Raw genomic sequence first — 26,115 nt, forward strand, 5'->3', positions numbered from 1 at the left:
CCCACATTCTCCCCTGTTACCTAGATGGGCTGTTGAGGACCCACTTTGTTTCAAGACAGAGCTGTTCTCCTGCCCAGTGTGTGTAGGAAGCAGTGGAACACACAGCTCAAAGGGCAGCTGCAATTTTCATTGCCTCATAAACAGCAAGACAGGAAGGCTGGGCCAGCTGAAGTGAAGTATTTGCAACTCCGGAGGTAATGACTCCTGGTGAAAAAGAAAAAAAAAAAAAAAGAAAAAAAAAGTAGTTATTTTATTATTTTTAAAAAGCAGCATTTTTATTTCTCACAGCGTTTTCTCTGTTCAAAAAAAAAGTGCCTCTGTAGCTCTTTATCTTTACTTGTACCTGAGCACAGCACACCTGAAACCATGCTGAAGCATGAACCTGAAGCATCTCCAAGGGTAGCTTTGGGTAATGAGGGAATGCTCAGCAGGAAAAGCAACCATCTGAGAGCATCCACCTCTTGGATGAAGGGCCACCTCTGCTTCTCCCCATGGGGCAGGCAAACGATGGAGCGGAAACGGTCACCAGCTGTTAGAGCAGGGGCCATTTAGAGAGCATATTCTGGCTTACTGGATATGGGTGATGAGGAGTGAACGGATCACTGAGGGATATGACAGCTTATCTGTCACTTGAAGGCTTGATTGATCCCCTGCTGTCTTTTACAACACAAAACTAAGCCTTGATGGGCTCCCTGCAGGTGCCCTGCTGCAAGGCTTCAGCCCGTGTGAGGCAGACCAGTTTTAGTCCTCACGATCTGTTCTGCTGCTGATGGTTTTGGACATCCCATCAGGGCCAAAAGTCCTCTGTAACAACCTGGCAAGGCACAGGCTGCAGACAACTGCAGAGGCTTGGCATTTCCTTTTTGCAGGTGGCAGGGCCATCCTTTCAATGACGGGCTCCATCAGCCTGCAGGGCTGCAGCTGGTAGTACAAGAGGAAATCTGCATGTTGCTGACATTGGTGTTGGGAAGGGGACACAAAAATCACCTTCACCTTCTTGGGAAGCTCCCAGATTACTTCCCATGGGTGCTGCAAGGAAACTGGAGGGGAATATCACTCCCCAAACCAAAGCGGTCCCAAGGAGCCGTACCTCTCTGTCTGCCACGAGTGGTTGGTGATATCTGCAGTCTGGGGCAAAGGATGATCCTTTTGGTGTCAAGGGGGAGTGGGAAGTAAGACCACTAGACCTTCCCAGCTCCCTTGTGCTCTCTCCACACAGGAACACGTGTTTGTGTGGTGGGAGAGGGAGGAGAGACAACCTCATCTATGATGGATGTGTACCTTGGAGTGGTTTTCACAATTGGATTCTGGGGTCAGGATCCAACAGGCAACAAAACAGGGAGAGGGTCTTTCCAGAGGAAGGGACCCCTTTGCAACAGCAAGCACAGCAAGAGCTGGACTAGTTAGTAATGGGGCAGGGTTTCAGGAAGGTGAAGTGCCTGTGTAGAGATGGGGAATGGTTGAAGAGAAGTCAATGGAAAGGTAACGCTTCTCCCTTCCTCTCCCATCTCTTGACTCTCTGCACCCTCCTGTGGCGTCTTCCTACCACATTCAAAGACATCCTGCTCTGGGGCCTTGGCAGGGGCTGTGTTGTAGGGTCTATAGGTCTGTTTTTGTCTCCCCTCTCGGAACACAGAAGCTGACAGGGCTTTTCTGGATTTTGCCCAGGTGGTTGGAACTCGTGGTCGGCTTGGGGCGACTGCACCAAGGACTGCGGGGGAGGCCTGCAGACCCGCATGCGCTCCTGCAAGCCCCTTCCCAACGAAGGCCTTGCCTGCGAGGGAGTCCTGGAGGAAGGACGGCTGTGCAATAGGAAGGCGTGCAATAGTAAGTGGAGGCATGTTCCCCTGCACATGCGCGAGCGGCTCGCCCTTCTCAGGAGGATCCCCCAACCCCGTGGCTGTAATTAATGAAAGAAGCACAGCAAAACTGCTGAAGGGCTGTGGTGGAGCAGCAGGCCCAAGGGAGCATGAGACTTCAGCTGTGCATGGCCTTGCCCTTCCCTGCTTGTCTCGTGGCCACGCGTGCACATGCACACATGCTGACACACGTCTTGCAACACTCGTGTCTGCAGATCCAGACCCCTGCCCCACAGAATAGGGGTCCATAATAGGTATCCATAAGCAGGCCTACATCAGGTGTTCATGGGCTTGGACAAAATATATACCCTAAAGGCATTTCTTTGACAGTTGGCCTCTGGAGCTTCTCTTCCAAACAACTAAAGCATGCAGCGAAGAGAGGTGCTAATCTTGCTTCTTTCATCTCTCTTTGGCTTACTTCCCTTTCCCAGTCAAGTGCAATGTTGTTTTCCTTTACAAAATGAAAGCTTACAGCACTAAGACATGGAGAAAGGTCTGGCCACTAGACAGGTTTGGACAAAACGAAGGGCCTGAGCAAGACAAAGACTCTGCAAGACAGAGGCTCTGCAGCCTCTTTCCAGGTCCTCTTCTCCAGAAGGCAAGGGACAGATTGCCAGTGCCAGTCAGCAGGACAATATTGATGGGTCCAGCTGGTGACCTGTGGCACTTTCATTCCCCTGCTTCTTTTGCATTAGCTGAAGGGAGAGAGGATGGAGGGGAAAAACAAAAGCAGAAGAATCTCAGCCCAGCAAGTGCTGGCAGATGTCTGATTATAATTATTTTCTGCTTTGTATTTCACATTTATAGTAGAGAATGTTTGGATAACTCCTCCAGCTAGGCAAATAACTGGGGAAAGTTCAGTTGCCTTCAAAGGCAGGGAAGCATCTCTTGAAAAAGGGGAAGTTCAAATAGAGGGATATAAATATATTCCTCTAATAAGGGCTAAAATGATTTCATGCATTTTTTGCCACTTCTATAAATTTAAATCTTGTTGCAATTAGGCTTTTTTTTTTTTTTTAATGAAACCTTCTAGTGTATTGAACTTCATCTCCTTGACTCACTGTTGTTAATTTCCTTCGGAGATTCGCCCACACTAGGGGAATTTAACAGATATCCCCCATGCTTGCTGGTGACTTTGGAGCTGTAATGAATCTGGGGCTTGGGGTGGTGAGGGTGAGAGTGCATCCATCCGTGGTCAGGGACCTGGAAGTTGGACCTGAGGGCAGTGACCAACTGTAGGACCTGAGTGCATCTGAATGGAGCTGGAGGAAGGGCCACACAGGTTTTGGTGGACATGGCTCTGAATTCCTGAATGTCTGGAGTTATAGATAGCATTGTAGGGAGGTTGTGTAGCTGTGGCCATTCCTGGGATGTGACAGCACATAGGACAAGAGGCGAAAAATACTTCTTAGAGTCCCCTTCCCATGCTGGACAAATGAGAGACCCAGCTTTTGCAAATTCTCTTTGCAGCCCATCCATCCCCAGCCCTGTTCATCTTCACAGCCATCCATGGGAATTGTTTGATTCCTTCACATCCATCTTGAACTGGAGCACCCCAGACTGGACACACTTTTCCAGGTCCATCCCCACCAACACTGAACAAGGAGCATCATGCTTTCCCATGATCTGCACCAGCCTTCGCTCTTCTTCGTGCTGGATCTCCTGAAGTTGCTGCAGCAAGGAGGGATGAAGGGGGATGGTTGGCAGCCAGGGAGTCTGGAAGCCTGGGCTGGGCTTCCAGCTCCACTCATTGCAGGGAGCAGAGCAGTGAAGGATGAATCACTATTCACTCACTATTTATTTACTCACTTTTCTAGAGTGCAACTCTAAGCAAAGCTGATCCTAAGCACGGAAAAGGCTGATTGTGCCCCAGGGGGTTGTGAATCAATAAATTATTCCACTTGCCTCCCAGTCCTCTTCCCATTACCCACCCAGTCAACTCCTGCTCCAGTTAAAGTGTGGTTTGTTCAACAGAGCTTGTTTGGGAAGAAAGGATCTTGAGCTAAGTGGAAAGCCATTGTTTGGAAAGACATCCACAGAAGGAGGCAGCACAGATTGATTTATCCCTTCGAAATAAATAATTTAATTCTGATTAATTTTCCCAAGTGTCTCTTTGTAGACAAACTGCGGAGCCTCATTGCGATGCTTTCACGCTGGAAAGCTGGAAAGCATTTGAAGGAGAATGTGAACAATTACTCTTCCAAATGACTTGCCCATGCACATCTTGATCTCTATGTCCTACGTCAGGATAAACCTGCATCTCTCCACATCTACCCCAGCTCTGAACTTGCTCCTCAGAGAATCTGTCCCTTGTTACCTTCGGAGCTATGCTTAAGAGAGGTACAACTTAAATTCTTTAAAATCCCAAAATACAAGGCGACCCAGGAATGGCTTTTGCATTTTTATACTTAGCCTTTTCTTCTCTTTGCTGTGATCTGTACCAAAACCCAGTAGGATTTAGAGGTAGATTAGAAATCCTTCTGTTTTAAATGTGTCATTGTTCTTCTCTTACTGACTTTTGCTCACAGATTTCTTAGGGATGAGTAGGATGTTCATTCTTCCACTTGAACTGTTATTTTCCTAAGTGTTCATTATATGTTGCAGCTAACTACATTTTAATTCCTTTTCTGAAACATTATTTTTTTTAAAAAGAACTGGACAGAAGTAAATCTTTATAGTGAATTGTGCAGCATTTCAATACTTTGTAATAACACCTGGCTAGCTCTCCAGATAAAGTGGAGTGGCTGACACCTGAATTTTCTAGTAGAAAATAAACAAACACAAAATGTTTGTTTCCTTGACCAAACAGCTATCAGTAATCCTGATAAAGCAGCAAAGCAAAACAGGGATGAGTGCTTTGATATTTTTTTGCCTTGTGGTGGGGACCACCAAAAATTGCTGAAGGAAAGTAATCCCACCATTAAAAAGTGAAATCAGCTGCTGACCGAGCAAGTTATATTGGAATAAGACAGAAATTACCACCACCTTCAACACAAGGGCAGACCTATCTCTTTTTAGCTTCTCCTTCCTTGTTCCTGCCAAAGTGGCTTGTAAGCTGGTGGCTGGTTAGCAGAAGTATTTTAGCTTGTTGTTTGTATTTCCAGCAGCCAGAAGAGGTCTTTGATATGACATTGGGAGCAAGTTCACAATGGGAAAAACCTTGCATGATCCCACTGAACTCCCTGGAGCTTTTAGATGAATGCTTGCAGAGGATCTACAAAGGTTTCATTGGTTTCTTTTCTTTTGCCTGGCCATGGCAAATGTGCTAGAGGGATCTAACCCTTCTCATCATCGTGTTGCCAGCCTTCCTCTTCCAGAGCTGCCTTAGGAGGACCTTCAAGCAGGTCCCAGTATGCAGTGATGGGAATGGTGGTTCTGAACATGCTGGCTGGAGACTGTAGTGCTGTTACAGATCACTGCACGGGCACAGCTGAATGGCTCCACAGGTGACACTTCTGTGTGGGCTTAATCTTTTCCCACTTGCTTGGGCGACTGTCTCTTGCCTGATGATCCTCATCTGGCTAAATTCCCCCAGGGAAACTCACTCAGGCCCAATGGCATGGGAGTCAGGTAAATTATTTCCATGAAAAATAAATATTTCTGTAAAATCCTGAAAGAAATCTGTAATGAACGCCCAACCCACAGTGGAAAGGAAACTTTGGTAACAGCAGCTTAACTCAGGCAGAGTCATTTTTCATGGCAAACCTTCATCTCAAGAGGCATAATCTGAAGGAGAAAATTCAGTGTTTGTTGTAGCTCTGATTTTTCCTTGCTAGAAGCAGAGGACCTGGTGATATCCTCCTCCCTGGTAGAGACAGGAGAGATTTCCTCCATCTGTTGGACTTGGCCAGGAGCTGCTGTTTTATTGAGGGGGAAAATAAGCCAACCAAATGGCAAATGCTTGCAAATGAGCTTCTGAGTCCCAGCTCTTTTGGATGAAAGGGGCAACCCACTATGCTTCCGTGCTAAAATCTGTGTTTGCTGGTGACCTGGAATGCAGAGGGTCCTGGAGGAGAAACTGGCTGGACAACACGGCAGGAAAACATCTAGGCCAGAGGAGGGATGTCATGGGCCTGTCCCTGGCACTGGAGTTTGGCAGTGCTGAAGAAATACAAGAACCATCGGAGATGAAGGGAGCCTGCATTTAGTCCTGGGGAACAAAAATCTCAGAGGAGCCTGCTGAAATCCTGCTGTCCCATCTGGCAGAGGAAACGTGAAGCTGTCTCTGACATTTATGAATACACAGATTGGGCACTTATGTCTCCCCTAGCCTGGGAGAGGAGTGCTTGCATCCTGCCCTCAGTCACAGCAGTGTGGAACCAGTCCAGTCCTATCAGCCCGTGCTGATTTCCAGCATCTAGCATGATAAGGATCTGTCTCTTCAGCTGTACAACTGTTAGTCGTGTGAAGAAACACATGCTCACCATTTATGTGGACGAATGTCTGTTTGTTCTATGACGCCCCTGGATTTCATTTAAAATAGCATTTTTGCTGCAGCCACAGAGCTGAAATATCCTGAGAGCATCTCTGCTCCCCACAGGTCAGGCTACAATTCATGTCAAGCTGAAAGAGCACCTTGTCCTATATGTGCAAGCTGCTGCTTGCAGCAACTTCATTGTGTTCCCCCTTTTAATGGTGCTTCAGACATTTCATACCTGGGAGTCAAGCATCTCACTCACTGACTTTTTTGTATGTCTCAGATGTTCAGACTGGGCCATTAGGGCCATTCTGTTAGCTGACACAGTTGTTGTATATTCAGTGGCCTCCAAAATGACTCTTCTACACCCTCTGAGGAGCTGGTCCTGGTTGTTGGGGGTATTAATGCTTCTGCCCTTCTCAGTTTTGCTCCATGCTAGATGTCCCAGAAGCTCTGTAGCCAACACCTTCTACTTTGGCTTCCCCTTTGGTTTCACTGCACTGAGATACATTTACCCCATTTCAATGTGTTTTTTTTTTAATCATTCTTTTCTACCCTTTGCTTGGATACATCCTTTCCTTCCCACCACCTCAGCTTACCCGAATAATATTCAAGATCCCATCATTTTCTTTCTATTTGGGGGACAAATAGAGGTAAGAGTGTGCGGCTCTGCTAAGACACTCTTGGATGTTCAAGACTTGGCTCACAATGACACAAAGTCTCTGCATTACATGTTTTTTTTTTTTTTTTTTTTTTTTTTTCCCCTCAGCTGTGCTGCAAGATGCTGCCTGACATGTTACATGTTCTTATCAGCAGTGTTGGTCACTAGCTTCGTCTTCCCACTACTGGCAGCATTGTAGGAGCATCCTCCCAAGCCACATCATCTTAGCTATGTTCTTCCAAAGTCCCATCTGCTTGCCTCCTGCTTGCAATTGCAACTTCTCTTGACTGCCCCAAGGGCATTATTTCTCTGTCTCTCCTGTAGACTTCTCCAAGGTGCTGGGTATCTCCACAGTGTGCCATTCCTGTGTTATTTGTACAGCTGGGATATAAATCACATCTAGGTTTTCCATTCATCTTGGCATTGCTCCTCTCCACTGATGCAGCTGTAGGAAGCAAATTTTTGAGATCTGACCAGTTCCCTACTGCCTTTATTCTGTGGCCCCATAAAGTTCAGGTGCATAAACCCCACAACAAAGCATCACTTGCACCAACTTTACCTTGTGCATAAAAGACCTGGCGTCTCCCTGCCTCCTTCAGAATCACAGCTGAGTTTTGCATATATTGGAGGTAACTATCCAAGTCAAATCTAAGCCATGCTCTTTGCTAAATGGGGCTTGACCTGCTTCTTTCCAACACCATTTCGAAACGGCAGGCATCCTGCCTGCTGCAGCAGAGCCACCTCAGCTTGGCCTGGAGGCAGTCTTTGCTGGAGGAAGCTTGGGGCGAGCTGTCAGGGTGATGTGTTCAGCCACTGGACCTGATCGCCTTTAATTAGGATGAGCAATAACAGCGCAGGCTTGTCATTTCTGAAGGAAGTCATGCCGTTCTCTGAGTCCAGGATCAGTTGTAAGGAAACATCAATAACACAGAGCCCTAAGAGCTGGTGGGAGGAGGGCCATGGTGCCAGGGTTGCTTTTAATTTTATTTTGCTCTTTTATCTTTTCTTCCTTTCTCCCTGTCTCCCTATCCATCTATCCATGCATACTCACTGGCCACTTCTGAGACATACAGTCCCATGTTTCCCTGTCACCTTCCTTTCTGTAGGCAGCTGACAAATCCATCCAAACCCCACATCTGCCCTTTGCTGCCCACCCCCTTTCTCTTCCCAGCCTAAATGAGTCTCTGGGAAGTCTCTGAGATTTACAGCAGGTAGAGATTTTGTGGGTCCTTCTGGTTTAGATGCTTTCATGCAGAGGACTTAAATCAGAGCAGACTAAGGTGTGGGGGTATAGTCAGAAATGGGTGGAAGGGTGGTGGGAATGGATCAGTGTCTGGGATGTGTCCTGTATCTCAGAGAGCATGGAAATAATTTAACCTGAAAAGGGTTGCTTGCAAATATCAGGGTGTTTGCAGTCCTGATGTCCGGCTATTGCTACCCTGCTGATGATGACAGCCGGCAGGGGACTGCCCCATCCTGTCCCCTCCAGCCAGCAGCTTGCAACCAGTGAGTGCTGGGTGCTGGAAAGGTTTGGAGGTGGTGGTGTGATCAGTCCCTCGGTTTCTTAGGCCCTGCTTTGAAGTGGCAGTAATGGGAATAACATAATTTCACAAACTAGATGGGCGTCTTCCGTGAACCAAGCTGCTGAATATAAAGTCTGGCTCCTGGCAGGAACTCTGAATCATTCCTCTCCCTCCTCTGCTTTCCCTTTTTGGAAGACAGCAAAGACTCCTGCCACCACGCTGAAGCTTCATTAACCTTTATTAATTTTCCCAGGGTTCCAGGATCAAATTCGTCACCATTTCATCTCCTCGCAGCTTGTATGTCTTGAAAAGGTGTCTAACTGTTTTACCTCCTCGGGAAAAAATAAAAAAGACCCTCTGTCTGGTACCTGCTGTTTGGAAACAAACTGGTTGCCAGATCGCAGATTACTTGGATTCAGTTCTGCTCTCTGTTATTCTGTGTGACTCCAGTGGAGTCAGCTGAGCTCTCCTGATTTACAGCAGGCAGGTCTGGTGGGTGGAATTTGGTTGCTATTGCTTGCTTGCTTGTCTGTTTACTAGGGAGGGCACGTGTCTGCGTAAATCAGGGTTGCCACATGCCCAAAACCTAGGAGAACGTGAGTCAAATTTGTTTCCTCTGTAGCAAGGAATCCCACATGGGATGCAAATGCAAAGCTGGCAGCAGTGTGGGTTTGGAAGGAAGAAGGGTGTTTGCTGCTCGTCAGGAGTTCAGTGCCTTTACTCCACATGATTTATCTTCTGATTTCAACACTGTGGTCTTCAGTGGGAGACCTCCACTGGCAGCTGAATGCTATAATCAGGATCTTTGCTCTTTCACCTGAGTTGCAAAGGTGCCCAATGGAAGCTCTGTTGGTCTATAAGCCGCTGTGTTGGTCCCAGACCTTCATCTCTCCTTGTTGCTGGTGATAGGGTAGCATAGGTGGAGGAGACATCCTTTTGAGCCATCCCTTTCCTTTTCACCTGCCCTCACCTGCCTGCTCTACTCAGCATGTTTCTGGATACTCTACTGAGCATTGCTAAGTAGATGTTGCTTGCAAGGAGGAGTTCCACTGAAAAATGCTGCCAATCATCACCATAGACCTCAAAGCACTGCCAGGGTTGGTGGGGTTCACTGTCAGCACATCTGAAAAGGCTAAACACAAGTGCAACAAAGAGCGCAGACACCCCAGCAATTAACCACAGTTAATTAAACAGCAGGCACAAGGGATCGTATTCTGCATGGTCCCAGGTGTTGCTGTGAAACAAGGGGTTGACCTGCCAGCCAGAACAAGTCTTGGAGGCTGGCTTGGTGCTATAGCCCCTGGGGACTGCTGGTGGCCAAGGGTGCCGGGGTTGGAAAGCAGGTGGTGGTGTCAACCAAACATTGCAGGTCGCTGTTGTTTATACGTGTAACCTTTGTAGTGAAAGATCTTGCAGAGTGAACCAAGGTGTATTTACATGACCCATTACCTTGCCATAGCCAATGGACGCTATAATTCCAGAAGCCAATCGCTGAGGTCCACAGATAACAGAAAGCGAGAGGACACTGACGAACTGCAGCACTACGGGTACCCTGCACCTCAAATAGGTAAGCTCTGACCTCCCACGACAGCCTCTGGAGCTGGCACCCTCCTGGTCCCTGCACCCCCCGGCTGGGCTGGGCTGCCTGCATTGACTCGCTTCGCTGTTCCAATGACCCACCTAACCCACGCTTTTCCTCCCAAGTTGGTGTGGTCTCACTCTGCAAGTCACACCCTGAGCAAACGGTCGCCGTCCAGTTCGTCCCCATCCCATTGCCCCGACAGGGGATTTGTGTTGCTGCCGTTAATTAAAGAAGGCAAAAAGGGTTAGACGCAAAGCTCTAACCAGACCATGCTTCTCACAGACTGCTTCTCATCACCCTGCCTACTTCTAAGTCGCTGCTTTGTCTGAACTATCTAAACAGCCATAGTTCATTAAGCCAAAGCTGACCTTACTGCGATACAGCCTCTTTGCTGAAGTCCATGCCATACCTTCCCATCGACCATAGGTGTGCAGGGTATAACGGGGAGAGCAGGGCTGCTTTCCCCTGGCACCAAGTCTTTAGTGTTGTGCAAGGACTGATAGCTTCTGCAGCAGGACCTTCCACCCTCCTGCAATCAAAGAGGAGTGAGATTTAATAACATCAGAGTGTGTGATGTGGGAAGGTGAGAATGAACTGGACCTGGACATAGGCCAGCTCCAATCTGGAGATGTTTTGTGCTGATGCTTCACTGCTGCCTTTCATGGCAGGAGCTCAAAGAACCATGGCTCTTGGGCAATGCAAGATGTGCTGACAGGTTAAAAGGCTGCAGGTTAAAAATCATTGCGCAGTGGGCTTGCAAACAGTTTGTGCTCTAGAAAGGTTTCAGAGGGATGATTTGAGGAGCCAGGGCTGTAACATAAGGGAGAGGGGGTTATGTTCTGGTGTATATCAGATGTGCTCCATCCAACTCAGCAGGATATTGCCACCGTGCAGCAGCAATATCAGGAAGCAGCACCATGGTGCAGAGGCTCTGGAGGTGATCAGGCACCCGCTGAGGTTGTGGGGATGGTCTGAATTTCCTTGCTACCCTGCACTGAGTCTGCTCCCTCTGGTGGGAGCAGCCCCGTGGCCTGCAGGAGCACTGGCTGCTGTCAAAAGGTTACAGGGAAGGCTGGGTGTTGGTACTGCTGCTACCTGGCGAATGGTTTAAATGGGGGCGAAGGGCAGGAACTCCAAGGCAAGTCTTGGGATTTCCCTATTGTTCCTGCTCTGCCTGGTCTCAGGTTCTTCCCTGGTGCTTTGTTCCAGCTTGTAGCCTGGCCACCAGGTTTATAACTTGGCATTTCTTCCTGTCATGCAGCTGCACCTGGGCTCTGGGAACATCTCTGTTACATCCCTGCCATCATAGCCACTGCAGCAGCAAAGCTGACCTGGGCTGAGGTGTATCCCTGGGAGCAGCCTGGGCTGGGATGTCCACCTGGGAAGCAGTGGGCTGTCCTGCAATGAGCTTGCCACACTTCTGCCACTGTCCCAGGAACACCAACTGCAGCCAGGGTGGTCAAGAAGATCGGGATGGAGGAGGTGTAAACACCAGGCAGAGGATACAGCCCAGAGAGGGATGTAGGGGGAGTCTCGGGCTGGGGATACAAGCAAAACACAAGGCTTCCCTAGCAGTTAACACAGTTTGTCGAGTATAAGTGATTTCACATCCATGTAAGACCTGGCAAAACATGAAATATGAAGCCACAAGAGCAAGATCCACCCCAGCAGGTCCCTGGCCCCATCCCGCCCATCCCAGCCCTCGCGCCGCTTCCAGGAAGGTTTTGCCAAGGGCAGGATGTGAACACGGAGGAGGCGGCACGTGGTGAGATGTCAGAGAGGCGGGATGTGCCAAAAATCAAGGGATCCTGGCGGAGGGATGACAGCCATGTGCCGCTCAATTAATGCTGAGTGAGGAAGTGTCAGGAGGAGCTGCAGGCGCTGATGGGGACCCCGCAGCCAGCTGAGCTCTCCGTAAAGCCAGATCAGTTCCTCACAGGGCTGGCCAGGTGCTGGAAAGGATCCTGGATGGCAGTGCTACAGCTCCATGGAGCAATGCCCAGCATGTCTTCTTCTCTGACACTTGCTGGGCCCTCTCCAGCTGCAGAAGGGGTGCTGCAGGAGTGCAGAAAATCTTCTCATCCACAGTTTTGGTGGTGATCATTATTTCTGCTTCTCTTGGGAGGAGAATGGAGGGCTTTTCCTGGTGCCAAGACATTCTGAAAACCTCTCAGAACTGGGTCTGGCATGGTTTGAAATGCAGTTGCATCTCTTCAGGGCTTGAGGGGTCTGGAGGTAGTGTAGGTTTATATAAATCCATAGCAAACCCAAAGGAGTAACCAGCACTTGGAAAATAAACTACATTATGGATTGAAAATACCGGGACTGGTGCAATGTGGGAGATGATAATTGAGATTAGCTTCTGTAAATGCCTGTTTGTATGGTGAAAGGGGAAAGAAAAAATACAAAGAAGGGGAAGGTGGGAGACTAGGTGGAATTTGGGTCAGAGATGCCATTCACTCATCTAGTGACACTAACTCTTGTCTGGACACGGAGCTTACAAAACCAGAGCCAGGTCTGACTGGGGAGGTGGTGGGATGGCAAGCCATGATTTACTGATGGAGGAAGCCACCACGTCTCTTCAGACTTCCTCTGTCCCACCTCTGACCTTGCAGAAAGACTTTTGAGCACAGGCTGACAGCCTTTAACAAGCAACAAAAGCCAGCTCTCTGCTGCTGAGGGACTTTACGTTGTGGGCTCCAGTAAAGGGGGGTTGCTGAAAGGCTGATGGAGGACGTTGGCTGGTTCTCCAAGCACTGCAAAGACCTCGTGTCCATGCAGCATCCAAGTGGGCTGGGTAGCAGGGATGGTTGGACTTTGTGGGCCAAAGAGGGATCTTCTGGAGTCTGGGCCACTCTGGATGGCAGATGCTGAACCAAAATGTGATGGTACTAAAAGATAACGTGTTGGTGGTCAACACAGAGTATCACAGGATTATCTGACAGGTTCCTTACTAGAAAGTTAATCAAATTACCATGAAAATGCAGATCTCTGTATACCAGGAGATCTATTATATGAGAAATTTGATATAAGAGCATTGCTTTCTTGAAGCCCAAGGCCTGAAAACACAGTCTCCTACAGATTCCAGATAAAGACCAGTGTTTGCAATGTTTCCCTGACTGGAACCAGTTGGGTAGATTAATGGAACAAAACGCAAAATGAAACAGTATTGAGCAACTTTGGCTTAATGAACACGGTTACATTCAGTGTCCCTCCCTTGCATGGGCAGCAAGGGAGGCAGGTGGTGCACAGATCAGAAGGGGAATGCAAGGTCCCTTTTTCTTTGTCCCTGATCTTGTTGGTAGGAAGCCATATTATGAAAGAAGGAGCTCACAAAAATCATTAGGACAGCACAGATGAAGTAGAGAAAGCCTCATCCTTACCTTCCCCTCTTTCTGAGTCCAATGAGCAGACTGATGAGAGCCATAGATACTTGAATTCCTGCATAAATTTTAATTATGTGCAGACAACTCCCCATAAGACACTGGTGAATAAATATATCACCTCGGGGAAGAAGTCAAACATGCACAGCTTTAGGGCAGGTGGGGCGGTTTTGGACAGTTTGATAGTCTCCAACCTCTACAGATCCCATCAGTTCCTATATGGACACTTAGCTGTTTTTTAACCCTGCAAGCAGGACAAGATCTCAAGCTCTGGCAGCCCACTATCTGTGTGTCTTTCATGCTCCATGTTGCAGCTGGTCAGTCTAATACAGCATCAGCTGTCCAGCTGTCTTTGGGAATGGGGTGGTGGTGGTGGACACATGTCCAAGTGCTGGGTGCAGCTCAGGCTGTGCCATGAGCACGTATGGCCCCTGAAGTCATGCTGCACCAAGTGCCATGGTCCTATGTCTTTCATCCGTGGTCTGCCAGATGCATCTGGTTATGATGTGACATGGTGTGGTCTGATGATCTTAAGAACTTGTTACTACAAGGACATGCCCTTCTTTTATGCATCCTCAAAGATGTGCTCTTGGTGTTTATCTGTGCCATATGCCCGTGTGGTATACATACCAAATGTTATGTCCGAAGTTTATCATGTGTAATTATTGGTAACCCATTAAAAATCTAAAAAACAAACAATGGAGACTTTAATTAAATGAAACAGAGCAAGCTTTTCTTTTCATCTAGGGCAGAAAGGTATTTTCCCAAGGCTAGATTAGTGCCTATGAAAGAAAAAAAAAAAAAAAAAGGAAAATTTGTTCTTTCCTACAACACATTTCTCGTGACTTTTCTGGATGTTGTGACTTGGGAGACACTCTACTGGTAGGACCATATGGGTCCAAGGATATCAGTGATAGAGGGAATATGTCTCAGTCCTTTCCACCCCATCATTTTTTCAGTGGGATGCTCTTACTTGTCTTCCCAATACTGCCCCAACAGGGAAGCACTCGGTATAGGGTGTACAGGAACAGTCAGATGCTCAAAGCAGCTCTTCTCCACAGGTGAAGGAGATGACAAGAGAAAGCTCTGTGGGATTGCTTCAGATGATTTTATTTTGCTATTTTATCTGTTCCCCCTCTGCCAAGAGAAGACAGGGAAAGGAGCTGGATCCTTATGCCTGCTCTGTTTATGGACATACGTACCTTCCCTACCCAACCACTGTTACTTCCTCAGTGTCATTCCCTTTGTGTGTGTGTGTTACAACACTAAGAAGCATCCCTCCCCCCCAAAAAACCCTTCTCACCAATCCCCTTGCCCCCTACACGTGGGACACTTTCCACAAATTTCCAGATTTTTAGCTGTTGGCAAAGTGCCGCTTGCAAAGCACAGCCCCAGAGATCCAGGGACCAAGGATGCCCCGTCCTCACCTTCTTCTCCAACCCCAACAGGTGACCCCGCGGCGGAGGAGTGGTCCCCGTGGAGCGTGTGTTCGACCACCTGCGGGGAGGGCTGGCAGACCAGGACCAGGTTCTGCGTGTCGTCTTCCTACAGTACTCAGTGCAGCGGTCCTCTCCGGGAGCAGAGGCAGTGCAACAACTCTGCTGTGTGCCCAGGTGGGCTGAGCACTCCATGCACCCATGGGCAGGAGGGGAAGGGAGGCTCAGGGAGTACTGACAGCCCATGACATCTCCTTCATGATATCTTCATAGAAGGAGATTTTTTTCCCCTTCCTTCCCTTTTAACACTTCTAGTCTCATAGAGAGACCCTTAATAGACCAAGCCCCATTAGATGGACACTTGTTCTGTATGTTACAGACAACTCCATGCTATTTAAATGCAATGAGTACAATATATCTGAAAGGCCTGTGCCCTTGGGGGGTGTTTCCAAGCATGAGGCAGACTGGGAAAAAGCAGTGACAGATGACACTTTCGGTTGCTAACACAAGGTACACCATTGCAAAGTCAGCATGAAAAACTCAACTGTTGGTATGTTCATGTATTGAGCCATCCCTCTCTGCTTTTATATCTCTTCTTCCAAAGTTTTGATGATAAAGCACAATCTGGGGGCCTGGATATTATTTTGAAGAACTGTGCTGTTAAATCAAGTGTGTTATTCACAACTCCTGACCAGAGACATCATTGTTCAACCCAATCTTACAAGGGCAAAACCACAGAGCTGGTTCCCATGCTGAATTTTCTGCTCTAGCTATCTCTTATCATGCAAGGTGCCTGATGAAAATAACAAAACGTTAGGTTTAAACCTCCCTTTCCTGAGGCTGGTGGATCAGTTAACAACCAACAGAGGACTAGAAAAGTGACTGCATGACTGCATTTTTTTTTCTGAAGCATTATAGATTTTGTGTTAGCTTCTCTAGATAAAGCTGGAAGGGTGAAGTCCTGAAGTCCCTTAAGAGAGATCAGTACATCCTTGTAACATTTGGCCTCCAGAGATTACAGTGACTAACCTTCCATAAATAAACTGGCCAGATTAGATTAGATTATCTTGGATAAGATTATGTTAATATAGATTAGGAGGCTTTAGAAGTCTAATTCTTGGAGTTGTTGGTGATGGTCTGAGCAGTGTTGGAGCATCACTGCACATCCCACTTCTATCCTGTTCCTCCAAGCCTCCTGAGCTTTGTCCCTGCAGTGTCACTGTATATGATAGAAATTATAAAATAGGCTACAGCTTTTCTGAGAGCTTGAAAATGCTGTAGCCTTTGAAGATTCAATGAGAAAAAATGTTGAGTGAGGGAAAAAATGGCGAGAAGTGAGAAAATGATGGCGATGCTGCTTTCCAAAGGGTGATTTTTTTTCTGTTTTTCTTGCTGTTCCTCTCTAGCTAATTGCATCTTTTCCTCCAAAAAAATGCCCTTTCCCTTGGTTCAACAGTCTGAAAAATGTGTTGAATTAAAAGTGCATTTCAATTTATTTCAAGTGGGATGGAAAGTAAAAGATACTCGTTGTCAATACCGAATCACAAAAAAATTACACCATGTTCCTCTTGCAGATTTCAGGCTGGTTTGTTCTTGGCCTTCCCACACTGGCTTCTCACAGGCTGCTCATTCTGAGAGGGGGGAGATGCTGTGCTCAGTGGGCTCACTCACTTCTCCAGACCTCCTTTGGAAAGGAAACTTACTTCTTCTGCTTTGGTTGCAGTGCACGGCACCTGGGACGAGTGGTCTCCGTGGAGCCTGTGCTCTTCCACTTGTGGGAGAGGGTACAGGGACCGGACCCGCACGTGCAAGCCCCCGCAGTTTGGTGGGAACCCCTGCGAGGGCCCAGAGAAGCAAACGAAGTTCTGCAACATCGCACTTTGCCCAGGTAAGGCAGTTAGAGATTCGAAGCCTTCCCTCCAGCAGGTCTCCTGGCCCCCAAAGATGCCCACAGGTGGGTCAATGAAAGCTCTGTAGCTGTAAGTCCCAGCTGAAGTGTCACACGGATTGATCTGTTCCAAAAAGGATCGTCTATATGGAAAAGAGACATTGGAAGAACAACCGAGAGGCACCTTCTGGGGATATTCAGCTGTTTTAGGCTTGGATTTGCCCTGTGTAGTAACTTACCAAGGACACACTACGTGGGATGGATCTGGAATGGCTCAGTTATCGCTAACATTTCCACGAACATCTCACATTTCTCGTTTATTATCCCCAGTGGATGGTTTGAAACCGCGGTGCCCAGCTGGGCTTGATGTGCAGGAGTGAGTGCTTTTCCTACTAGTTGCATACCTGCCTGGATTTCGTTGTCTGTTCAAGTTCTCTCTGTACTGGATCCTGCCTTGGGCAGCGAGATGAACTAAAAGACCCCTGAGAGCATTCCCTGATGTATTTTTCATACTTTTATGAACTTTTACCCATCACCTAAATTTTACTTCCAAATGCCTCTCTCTGATTTTCTGTTTGAGACACCAGAAAGAAACCTCAAGATAAAATGGTTTCTGCTCACTGGAAACCCAATTGTGCTCCTGTGGTTTCCCTCCCCTGAACCAGAGAGGCCCTGGGTTTACCACAGAGCCTCTGTTAATTTAGCTCCGGGTTTCCTGGTGGACGCGATCAGAACACAAGGGAGCTCCCCAGCACGCCTCCCCTCTCCCAGGATAATGTCAACTGACACTTTTCAGGTTTAATGAGAATCATTATGAGAAATTATGATGTCCCCAGAGGAGGAGAGGGACTGTGGGAGTGATGAGAACTTTGTGAAAACATTTGTGAGAAACCTCCCGGCATTTTCCACCCGGATTTCACCCCAAGTAACTATCCTTGGATTCCTGGCTGCCGTCCAGCAGGCTCTCCTCAGAATAAGGACATCCCAGGCATCAAATTGGCTCTGTCATAAAAAGACAAATTGAAGAAGTCAGACCTGGCATTGCTTGGGTAATAAAGCATATCCTGAGTTAATGTTGAGCCATAATTAATTTAAATGCAAATAAATATGTGGATACGCTGTCTCAAAAAAAACGGGGAGGGGGGGAGGAAAGATAGGCAGCCCAACAGAAAGACTTCAGCTCTAATTAATGCCACAAAGGCAATCAGTGGCTTTGCCGTGCCAAATGAGTGCAGCGCTGGGGGACTCATTGAAGCACAACAATGGGCGCTGCTCAGTGCTCGACACGCCAGACATCCGTATCGCTCCTTCCCGCCCCGCTCGGAGGATTTATTACTGCAGCCGATAAAAATGCTTTGCTCAGGGACAACAGAGCTTTTGTTCCTCCGGAGCAGCAGATATCGCCGGCTGAGTCCCAAGTCCTTCGGAGGAAAAGAAATAAGGGGGAAGACAACGGCAGTGTCTGCGCAGGCTGCACAAAGCAGGCTCCAAGGAACTTCTTTGATGGACTCGTTGTGCGGCATGGTGACAGCAGTGAATGGTCTTTGATGGGTTTATGATGGAGATCCTCCAGCATCTTTCCCAAGAGATGTCCTTACGTCAGTGCACGTGGCTAGAGATACAACACAGCCATCTCGACTTCCCCATTTTTAAAATATTTTTACAATTACAGCCCAGGAATAAATGAGCTCTCATCTCAAAGGAAATGTCCTGCTTGCTCTCTCCCAGTGAATGAGCAATTTATGGATGTGGCTCTTATCCATTTTCCCATCTCCAAAAGCTCACAGTGGTGGTAGGATTCCAACCACCACCATCATGGTAGGATATGGAAAACACAACTTTTTTTTTTTTTTTTTTTTTTTTTTTTTGGTAAAAGCAATATTTGCTTTGGGAATTGCAGTACCACCTTTCCAATATCGGTGACCACTGGTGATGGGCAAGCACTGTCAGTTCATGGCAACCAGCAGCACTTCCTCCAGTCAAAGGAACTCATTTACACCTGGTAGGACCTACTCTATGGGTTTTGGGATCACTTGCAGAGAGGAATCAACCACCAGCCACCACCTCTTGCATTTTCCCTCCTTGGGGCTGATAAGCGTTGACACAATAATCTGAATTATGCACGATGAAAGCATCAAGTTTGGATTGCTAAAAATGGGCACTTTTTGGAAGTACCTTTGTGCCTGATTTTCTCACCTTCTGAGTTCACGTGATACTGTCTGAGTTAACAGTTGCTGATTTGGATATTTTGACATTTTCTCACGTGCTCGAAGACAAAGAGCCACCCAACTGCAATGGGGATTATTTGGGGCCGTGCAGAGCCTTGCAGATGACACAGAGGACTAGGCTGCATATATTTTTCTTGGTCTGATAAACAAAGTGAAAGAAAACGAGCTGCAATCTACAGTAATGTGATGCAAGCCAGAATTCAGACTTTCCTGTGATTCAGTTGTGTGTTTTTTTTCTGAGTGAGAGCTAACAGTTAATGAGAGCTAAACAGAGCATGATGACCGCTGCTAATGAGAAAAAGCGCTCCAGGAATAGCAGACTGGGTGATAGATCTGATGATCAGGGACCAATTAGATTGTGAGTGCCACACTTAGGAATGCCTCACACCGTACCACACTAATAAAATGTATTCATGTTTCTTTCCAAACCTGTCCCTATCACAACCTCTCTTTTTCCTCCCTTTCCTATTTAATTATCAGAGATGTTGCTGTGTGGAGATACATCAAGCCTGTCAGTGTTAATTCAGCTGTGACAGAAGGGCATTGACCACACACACGCACTCTGCTTGTGGTCTTCTGTTGGAGCACACCTTTGTTCTGAGAATTTCCTGGCTGGCAGAGTGAATTCCTTTCAATAACAGTGTGGTTTGAGCTTGTGCTTGAAGGGCTTCCTCTGCAAAACAGAGCATTTGGGTGCTTGAGGAACCAGACTCATGCATTGCTTTGGACTAGTCATGGTGAAGAATGGGTTCCCTCAAAAAGTAGATTGACCAAAATGGGAAATAGAACCATGAAACTATAGAATCATTAAGGTTGCAAAAAGCCTCCAAGATCATCTGGTCCAAATGTTCTGGTAACAGATGGATTCCTTCAAAATTTTCAGTGAAAATATGATCCACGCTCTCTATTTTAAGGTTATGTTGTCACTGGCAATGTTAATAGTTTGGAGTTTTATATTGGAATATGTAATATCAATAATGTCAACTTTTCTGGTGTTATGAACACAAAAATCCATGTGTTATGGTGCTTGCGTCCTGGCAGGACATAACATACCAGCCAGAGATTGCAGAGGGTCCCAAGACATTGCCATTGCCTCTCTTGTTTGAGCTTTTTCCTGATGATCCTCTCCCTCTTACACTCTCTGTGAGTTTGTCCTCCCCTGCCTCAGTCCCTTGCAGGCACAGGCCAGAGACTCTTGTACGTGCCTCCTTCCAGAGGGAGCGATTTTCACATTCCGCTTTGTTTTCTCTCTTTGGGCCACTCAGTGGACGGCAACTGGAACGAGTGGTCGAGCTGGAGCTCCTGCTCAGCCTCCTGCTCCAACGGCACACAGCAGCGGACGAGGGAGTGCAATGGGCCCTCCTACGGGGGAGCCGAATGCCAAGGGCACTGGGTGGAGACCAGGGACTGCTTCCTACGCCAATGCCCAGGTCAGTGGACAACAACTTTTCCTCCCTTTCTCGGGTCATCCTTCTCTGCAGTCCCAGGTAGGCTTTTACAACCCGCCCTCCAGTTTACCCTGGGGAAATGTTGCATAGTTTTCACCAGCGATGCAGTAATAAGGAGGCTGTGGATCATACCTACAGACCATGCAACCCCAAATCTATAGCTGGCAAATGCTCCAGGAGACCCCAGGCAGGTGAGTAATTATCCATAGAAAACATGTCTTTCTGACTAATTGGGTCAGCTGGTGTAAAAAATATTCTTGCCTGAAAACAAGGCTTAGATATCTAGAAGCCGTCAAGATTAATCAGGACCAATTTTTCTTGCCATGCATTCCCTGGTACTTTTCCTGGCTCTCCTTGGGTGCTCCATCCCCATTAGCCCATAGGATTGAGGAGAGGACACCTGAGATGTCACCAAATAGAGCGCGAGAGGTTGGTGCTGGCCCTTTTCTTCGGTAATTTCCTTCCACTGCTTGGAGAAGAAGAGAGGGATCTCTCCCACCTTCTAGCAAGGAATTATTTGACCTGAGGTGACCTGTTAACTCCTAATTAAAAACCAAATATGAATAAGAAGACTTAGGTTCTTCCTCTGTTTCTGTCACTGAGTTGTTTCTTGTCTGTGATGAAGCAGAGGAGAACATTTTCCTACCTTGCAGGCTTGTTGCAAGGGCTAATTAACATTTTTATAGTGCTTTGATAAAGGCCATTGTTAATGTAAAAGAAGTAGTATTTCCACTGAGTCTGTAAAGATGCTTGGAGAAGATACCAGGAAATGAGACAACATCTTAGCCTCTTGCAAAAGCTCTTTCCAAGGTACGTGAAACCGTAGTGCGATGGAAATGGCTGGAGCGGGGGTTATTTGATGTTTCTTCATGGTTTCTCACCTGGAGGGGGGTGGGGTGGGCTCTGCTGGTCCCTTTGTGCCCCTGGGCCAGAGGTGTGACTCTCTGGTGAGATCTATTTCCATGCATACATTGTGCATCCCAACCAAATGCCAACTACGGACTTTGGCTGGTAGATGTGACTGTCCAGCAGGTTGAACCTCTGCTGGTCCTGAGAGCATCTCATTCGTTAAAGGGCTGCCTCAATGGGTAAGAGGGTGCACTGATTCCGTGTCTGTTGAGGATCAGACAATGATTCAAAGCAGGAGACCTCCCTTCACGCCAAGCCATGCTCTGCTCATCCTACCTTCCAGTGCTCGCCTTGGGAAGTTGCCTCCTTCCGTTGCAGATGATGTCAGGGATGCTTCAGGCTGTTTCTCTCCTCTTTTCTTGTCTCCAGTGGATGGGAAGTGGCAAGCCTGGGGCGTGTGGGGCAGCTGCACCACCACGTGTGGAGGTGGGACCCAGCGACGTGACCGGGTGTGCTACGGGCCCTTCTTTGGCGGAGAGTCTTGCCAGGGCCCCAAGGAAGAGTACAAGCAGTGCAATGACAGGAGGTGTCCTGGTATGTACCCTAGACTCCTCACACCCTCCTTCACACCTGCGGGGATGGGAATTTTGGGAAAGGGTGCTGTGCCCCGTGTCAAGGAGCTGAATGCAACAAGGAGTTGTGATCGCTTTTGACCCTGCTCATTACCCAGGCACAAAATTCTTGCTGAAGCCAGTGTGACCATGCTGATTTCAGTGGATGTTTGATAACTCCCACTGGTCTAGACTTCATATTTTTCATTTTTTTATTGCCATATAGTCATGAGAGTGAAAGATACTTTCAGAGCAAAAATTGATATCAGATTTTTGAGCCCATGAAATATTTGAGTGTGGAGGATGATGCAGTGTTTCCCACCCTTTACCTAGCCTCTGGGAGACCTGCATGCCACTGGCAGTTTTTAAAAAAGACAGATGTGTACAGGTCCATCAGAGCCTTGCTCAGTCTCATCCTTCTCCAGCTAAAGCCCTGGGAACAGCATCCAGTTGAGAAAAGAGTGTAAAAGCCCTGATGGAGGAAAAGGGAGCTGTAGGAAAAAAAAAAATAAAAATAAAAAATAAATCTGGGTTTAAATGAGAAAAATAAGCAGAAGGAAAAACTTACTTTGGAATGCTTCTATCTGTCTTCCATGCAGTGTAAAACAACAGGCTGGCACACCATTTCTATTTTCTTTCTTAGTCTGGGTTGAAGTCCCTGCTGGTGAAACTGCTGGTGGGGAATCAATGGCCTGTGTGATGTTGGCAGGCAGACTGCATCGATCGTAACAGGCCCTGATTTTTGACCGAGAGGGCAATTAATTGTCGGAGCCGCTCAGTGAGCAATGGTGGAGATTGTCATGGTGGCGTCCTGGCTGTCCTCATGATGAGAGGGTGTCTCCCCCAAAAAAACAGGCTGCAGCTCGGCTCGGAGGTAGCGGATTTGGTGCAGATGCTTTTGGGGATGGATGTGTGATGGTCAGGGCATCTGACCCCCGGAGGTTCATGCAAACTGCTGAAGGCAGATAAAAGCCAAAGCACTTCAGCACAAAAGTTTCACCCAGTTTAGCCAGAAGATAACAGCACATTCACTCCTCGCAACTCCGCTGTAATAAAAGACATCACCTCCCCTTACAAGCTGTGCCTCTCAATTAGCGGAGGCGGGTGAGAGTCTCTCCTAACTCAGCCGTAAAGCTCTCCTTCGCCACGGAAAGGCTTAGCACCAGGTCGTCTGGTGGCGTCTACAGAACGATGCAGATTTAGTTCAGCTTCAGCGTGTGCCAGCTGGGGCCCTGGTAAAACAAGCCCAATCTTTTCTTCTGTGTCCGCAGGGGCCGATGCCTGCACGGTGCTCAAAAGGAAAAGGCGCTGAGCCCTGCTAGGGCTTGAAACCAGAAGGGTCTTGCTGCAGTTGTTAATTTGCAGGGGGAGGAAAATGCGGGAAGCCGTCAGAGGCTAAAAATAAACCCGCTCAATTTGTTCTCGAGAAAGTATCAAATGCCGGCATGATTTGATTTGAACAGAAGAATTGAGCTTAATTGGGTTAGTTATTAAAATCTCCTGGTGCAAATAGGTTACTATGCCAAAAGGGATATTGTTATGAAGCAACATCAAGAAAACGAAAAAATAAAAAAAAAATAAAAGGATTAAATGATTCTCTCCTGGCCTGGGAATTGCTCCTGCACTCACTAGCAAGAGCCAGGCAATCAGTGTACTTCTAAAAAGCATCTCTGATCCACAGCATCCCTCAGCGGCCCCCAGGGAGACTGCAGGGGTGCGAGCCAGGGCAGCTTTGAGAGGTCAGGGAAGGAGAAAGGGGAGGTCAGATGCGAGCTCCCTCTCTGCTTTTAGACATGTTGTTGCATGCTGAGAGTGTTAGAAGCTTCCCACCCCATGTCCCAAACCCTCCTATGGACAACAGTTCCCAGTGACCACGGCCAAACCACTGGGCCAGGAGTTTTGTTTTCATCTCCCTGCCCTGCTACAGGCTCTGTAGGTGGACACATGCTAGTCACAACTGGGTGGCTTCATCTCACTGTCCTACAGCTCCTTGCCAACAGGTTGGAAATAAAACTGCCACTTTTCTGCCCATTTTCAGCCTTATCTACTGAAGTCATGAGCTGCTGGCACAGGGACTACTTCTGCATATGTACTGAGCACAGCAGGGATCCCGCTTGCCCTCTGGGATTTTATTATAATAGTGATTACTCAAAAGGGAATTTTAAAACAGGAAGAAACATCTGTTTTCAAGCAGGGAGCATAACTTGTTCATTATCAGCATCTACTGGATGCACTAGGGAGGAATCTGTATTTGAAATGCAGCTGGGGCTGGAGACACACAGTCCTGGGGCTTGACTCCAGGAGCTGCGATATGTAGGCAGCTTGTTGGGTCCTCTCGGAGTTCTTCAAAGCAGCAGGACTTGTTTTGCCCATAATCTTGGGTTTGAGCCTTTCCCACAGCCAGTTTGGTGCTCTGGCTAGTTCCAGAGCATCTGTGGGGTATGGCCATCCCCAGGGATTTGCTCCTGACACAGACCCTAAGTCATCACATCTACATGACCTTTGTCGAAGGAGACCTTCAGGGTCATCCCTGCCCAGAAGATCCTTTTGGAGCAGCATGACAACTCCAGGCCCCTATCTATTGCTTTATGGCAAATGTACGTTTTCCCTGCAACTTTGGCACATCTCTACTGGCATCACTGGACCTTGGCATGGGCAGCGCTTTCCTACATGGGAAGGGAGCTCAGCGGGCAGCTGCCCAGCTCCACGGCTGGTTGCCCTTGGCTTTGAGTTTGGCTTTGGCTTTGCAGCTGCCACTCCTGGCCAGACACAGGCATGCTCTCAGCTTTCTCTTTACTGGTAGATTTAAATGTACAATAAATAAATATGTTACTGAAAACCATTAAATATAATTTTCCCTTTCCCCATCCTCAGGAGTGATAAATAGCTTCAGCACCCTACTCGTGGTTCCCTTCATTTAACAGAACACCTCCTTCTGTGATGAATGCATTTTCTCAGGTCCCACAGACTCTGGAGCCAACTCACCTCTACTCAGAGAAGCATCCAAAACCTTCTCTTTCCAAAGGGCTTTTTCTGTAATGCCTCTAAACATCTTTTGCATATTTCTGCAGTCCTCCTGGACTCTGCAGCAGTGTTTGGAAAGGAGTTGCTAATGCAAATCCAGCCTGTTGGTTCTTCTTCCTGTGTCCTTGGATAAAATGGTAACAAAGTGCCTGAATGAAGCCCACCCAGGGAATATATCCACTTTTTTTTTTTCCTACTTATTTTTTCCTTTGCTCCTACTGCAATTTATTTATGAAGAGCCTCTTTTTAGCCACATCCAACTCAAAACCTGTGTGATGACTCTGAAGGATGGAAGGAATCGAGTTTGGAGCCCTGAGGTTCACCCCCGAAAGCTGGACATCTCACCTTGAAATGAGAGAAGAAAACTCTTTAGCAAAGGTTGGCAAGAGCAGCTTTCCTCCGAGGCAGGGTAGGCATGTAAGAGGACTTTCCTGGGTTGTTACAGATGTATTAATGAGCTGATCCTCAGGCTGGTCAGAGTTTGCAGACAGGCAAAGCAAATCCCAGAGGGGTTAAAGTGGTTTTGCTATTTTTCACCCCACAAAGCTCTTCCCTCCAGGCCATGCTCCTCTCTTTCCTCTTTCCATCCCCATTTCCACATCCCGCCTGAGGAGGAGGCTTTACCAACGGAGTTTTTCCTTCCTTGCAGAACCCCATGAGATCTGCGACGAGGAAAGCCTTGCCTCTGTGGTTTGGAAAGAGACGCCCGCTGGGGACGCCGCGGCTGTCCGGTGTCCTCGCAATGCCACCGGTAAGGATGTCTGCATGCCTTGGCCGAGGAGATGGCCCACCTGCCGTTCATCCTTCGTCCTTTGCCTCCTAGATGAGGACAACCTGGATGTGGGAGGAGAGGATGAGCAATGGGCTAACTGCCCTTTGCTCGAGGCTAAGCAAACTCTCTCCAGGTTTTTGTGGTTCCTAACTATTTAACAGCAACTCCTTGATACATATTAGACACTCTGAGGTGGTTTCCCATCCAACCACTGCCTAATCCTGGGACAACTTCACTATCAAGGGCTGCTGTGGTATGTCCACCCAATTGCTACAGATAGCTCTACAGAAGCAGGCTGGGCTTTACAAGTCCCCTAGTCTTGGGCATCCCCACTGACCATAGTAGAAGCTGGTATCTAAAAGCACAAAATCTGAAATGCATTGCCAACTCACACTTAGATGCTTTCCACTCCTGCTTAGGAACCACATCAACTC

The 26,115-nt window shown here is 47.6% G+C and overlaps 1 protein-coding gene across 10 annotated transcripts in view; it reads left to right on the top strand.

Moving 5' to 3' along the window:
• Positions 1-26,115, top strand: part of ADGRB1 (adhesion G protein-coupled receptor B1) — a 260,482-nt gene that overhangs the window by 110,294 nt on the left and 124,073 nt on the right. For 6 of the 10 annotated variants that reach the window (XM_040547414.1, XM_040547418.1, XM_040547419.1 and 3 more), the window contains exons 3-9: positions 1,669-1,827; positions 9,920-10,027; positions 14,874-15,038; positions 16,585-16,749; positions 20,234-20,407; positions 21,704-21,868; positions 25,559-25,660. In XM_040547414.1, coding sequence (XP_040403348.1) covers positions 1,669-1,827; positions 9,920-10,027; positions 14,874-15,038; positions 16,585-16,749; positions 20,234-20,407; positions 21,704-21,868; positions 25,559-25,660 — 1,038 coding nt within the window. The remainder of the gene's footprint in view (positions 1-1,668; positions 1,828-9,919; positions 10,028-14,873; positions 15,039-16,584; positions 16,750-20,233; positions 20,408-21,703; positions 21,869-25,558; positions 25,661-26,115) is intronic. The other 4 variants (XM_040547417.1, XM_040547422.1, XM_040547423.1 and 1 more) reach the window with 3 other exon arrangements.

This window comes from Cygnus olor, chromosome 2 (assembly GCF_009769625.2).
Source record: "Cygnus olor isolate bCygOlo1 chromosome 2, bCygOlo1.pri.v2, whole genome shotgun sequence".
Taxonomy (NCBI): Eukaryota; Metazoa; Chordata; class Aves; order Anseriformes; family Anatidae; genus Cygnus; species Cygnus olor.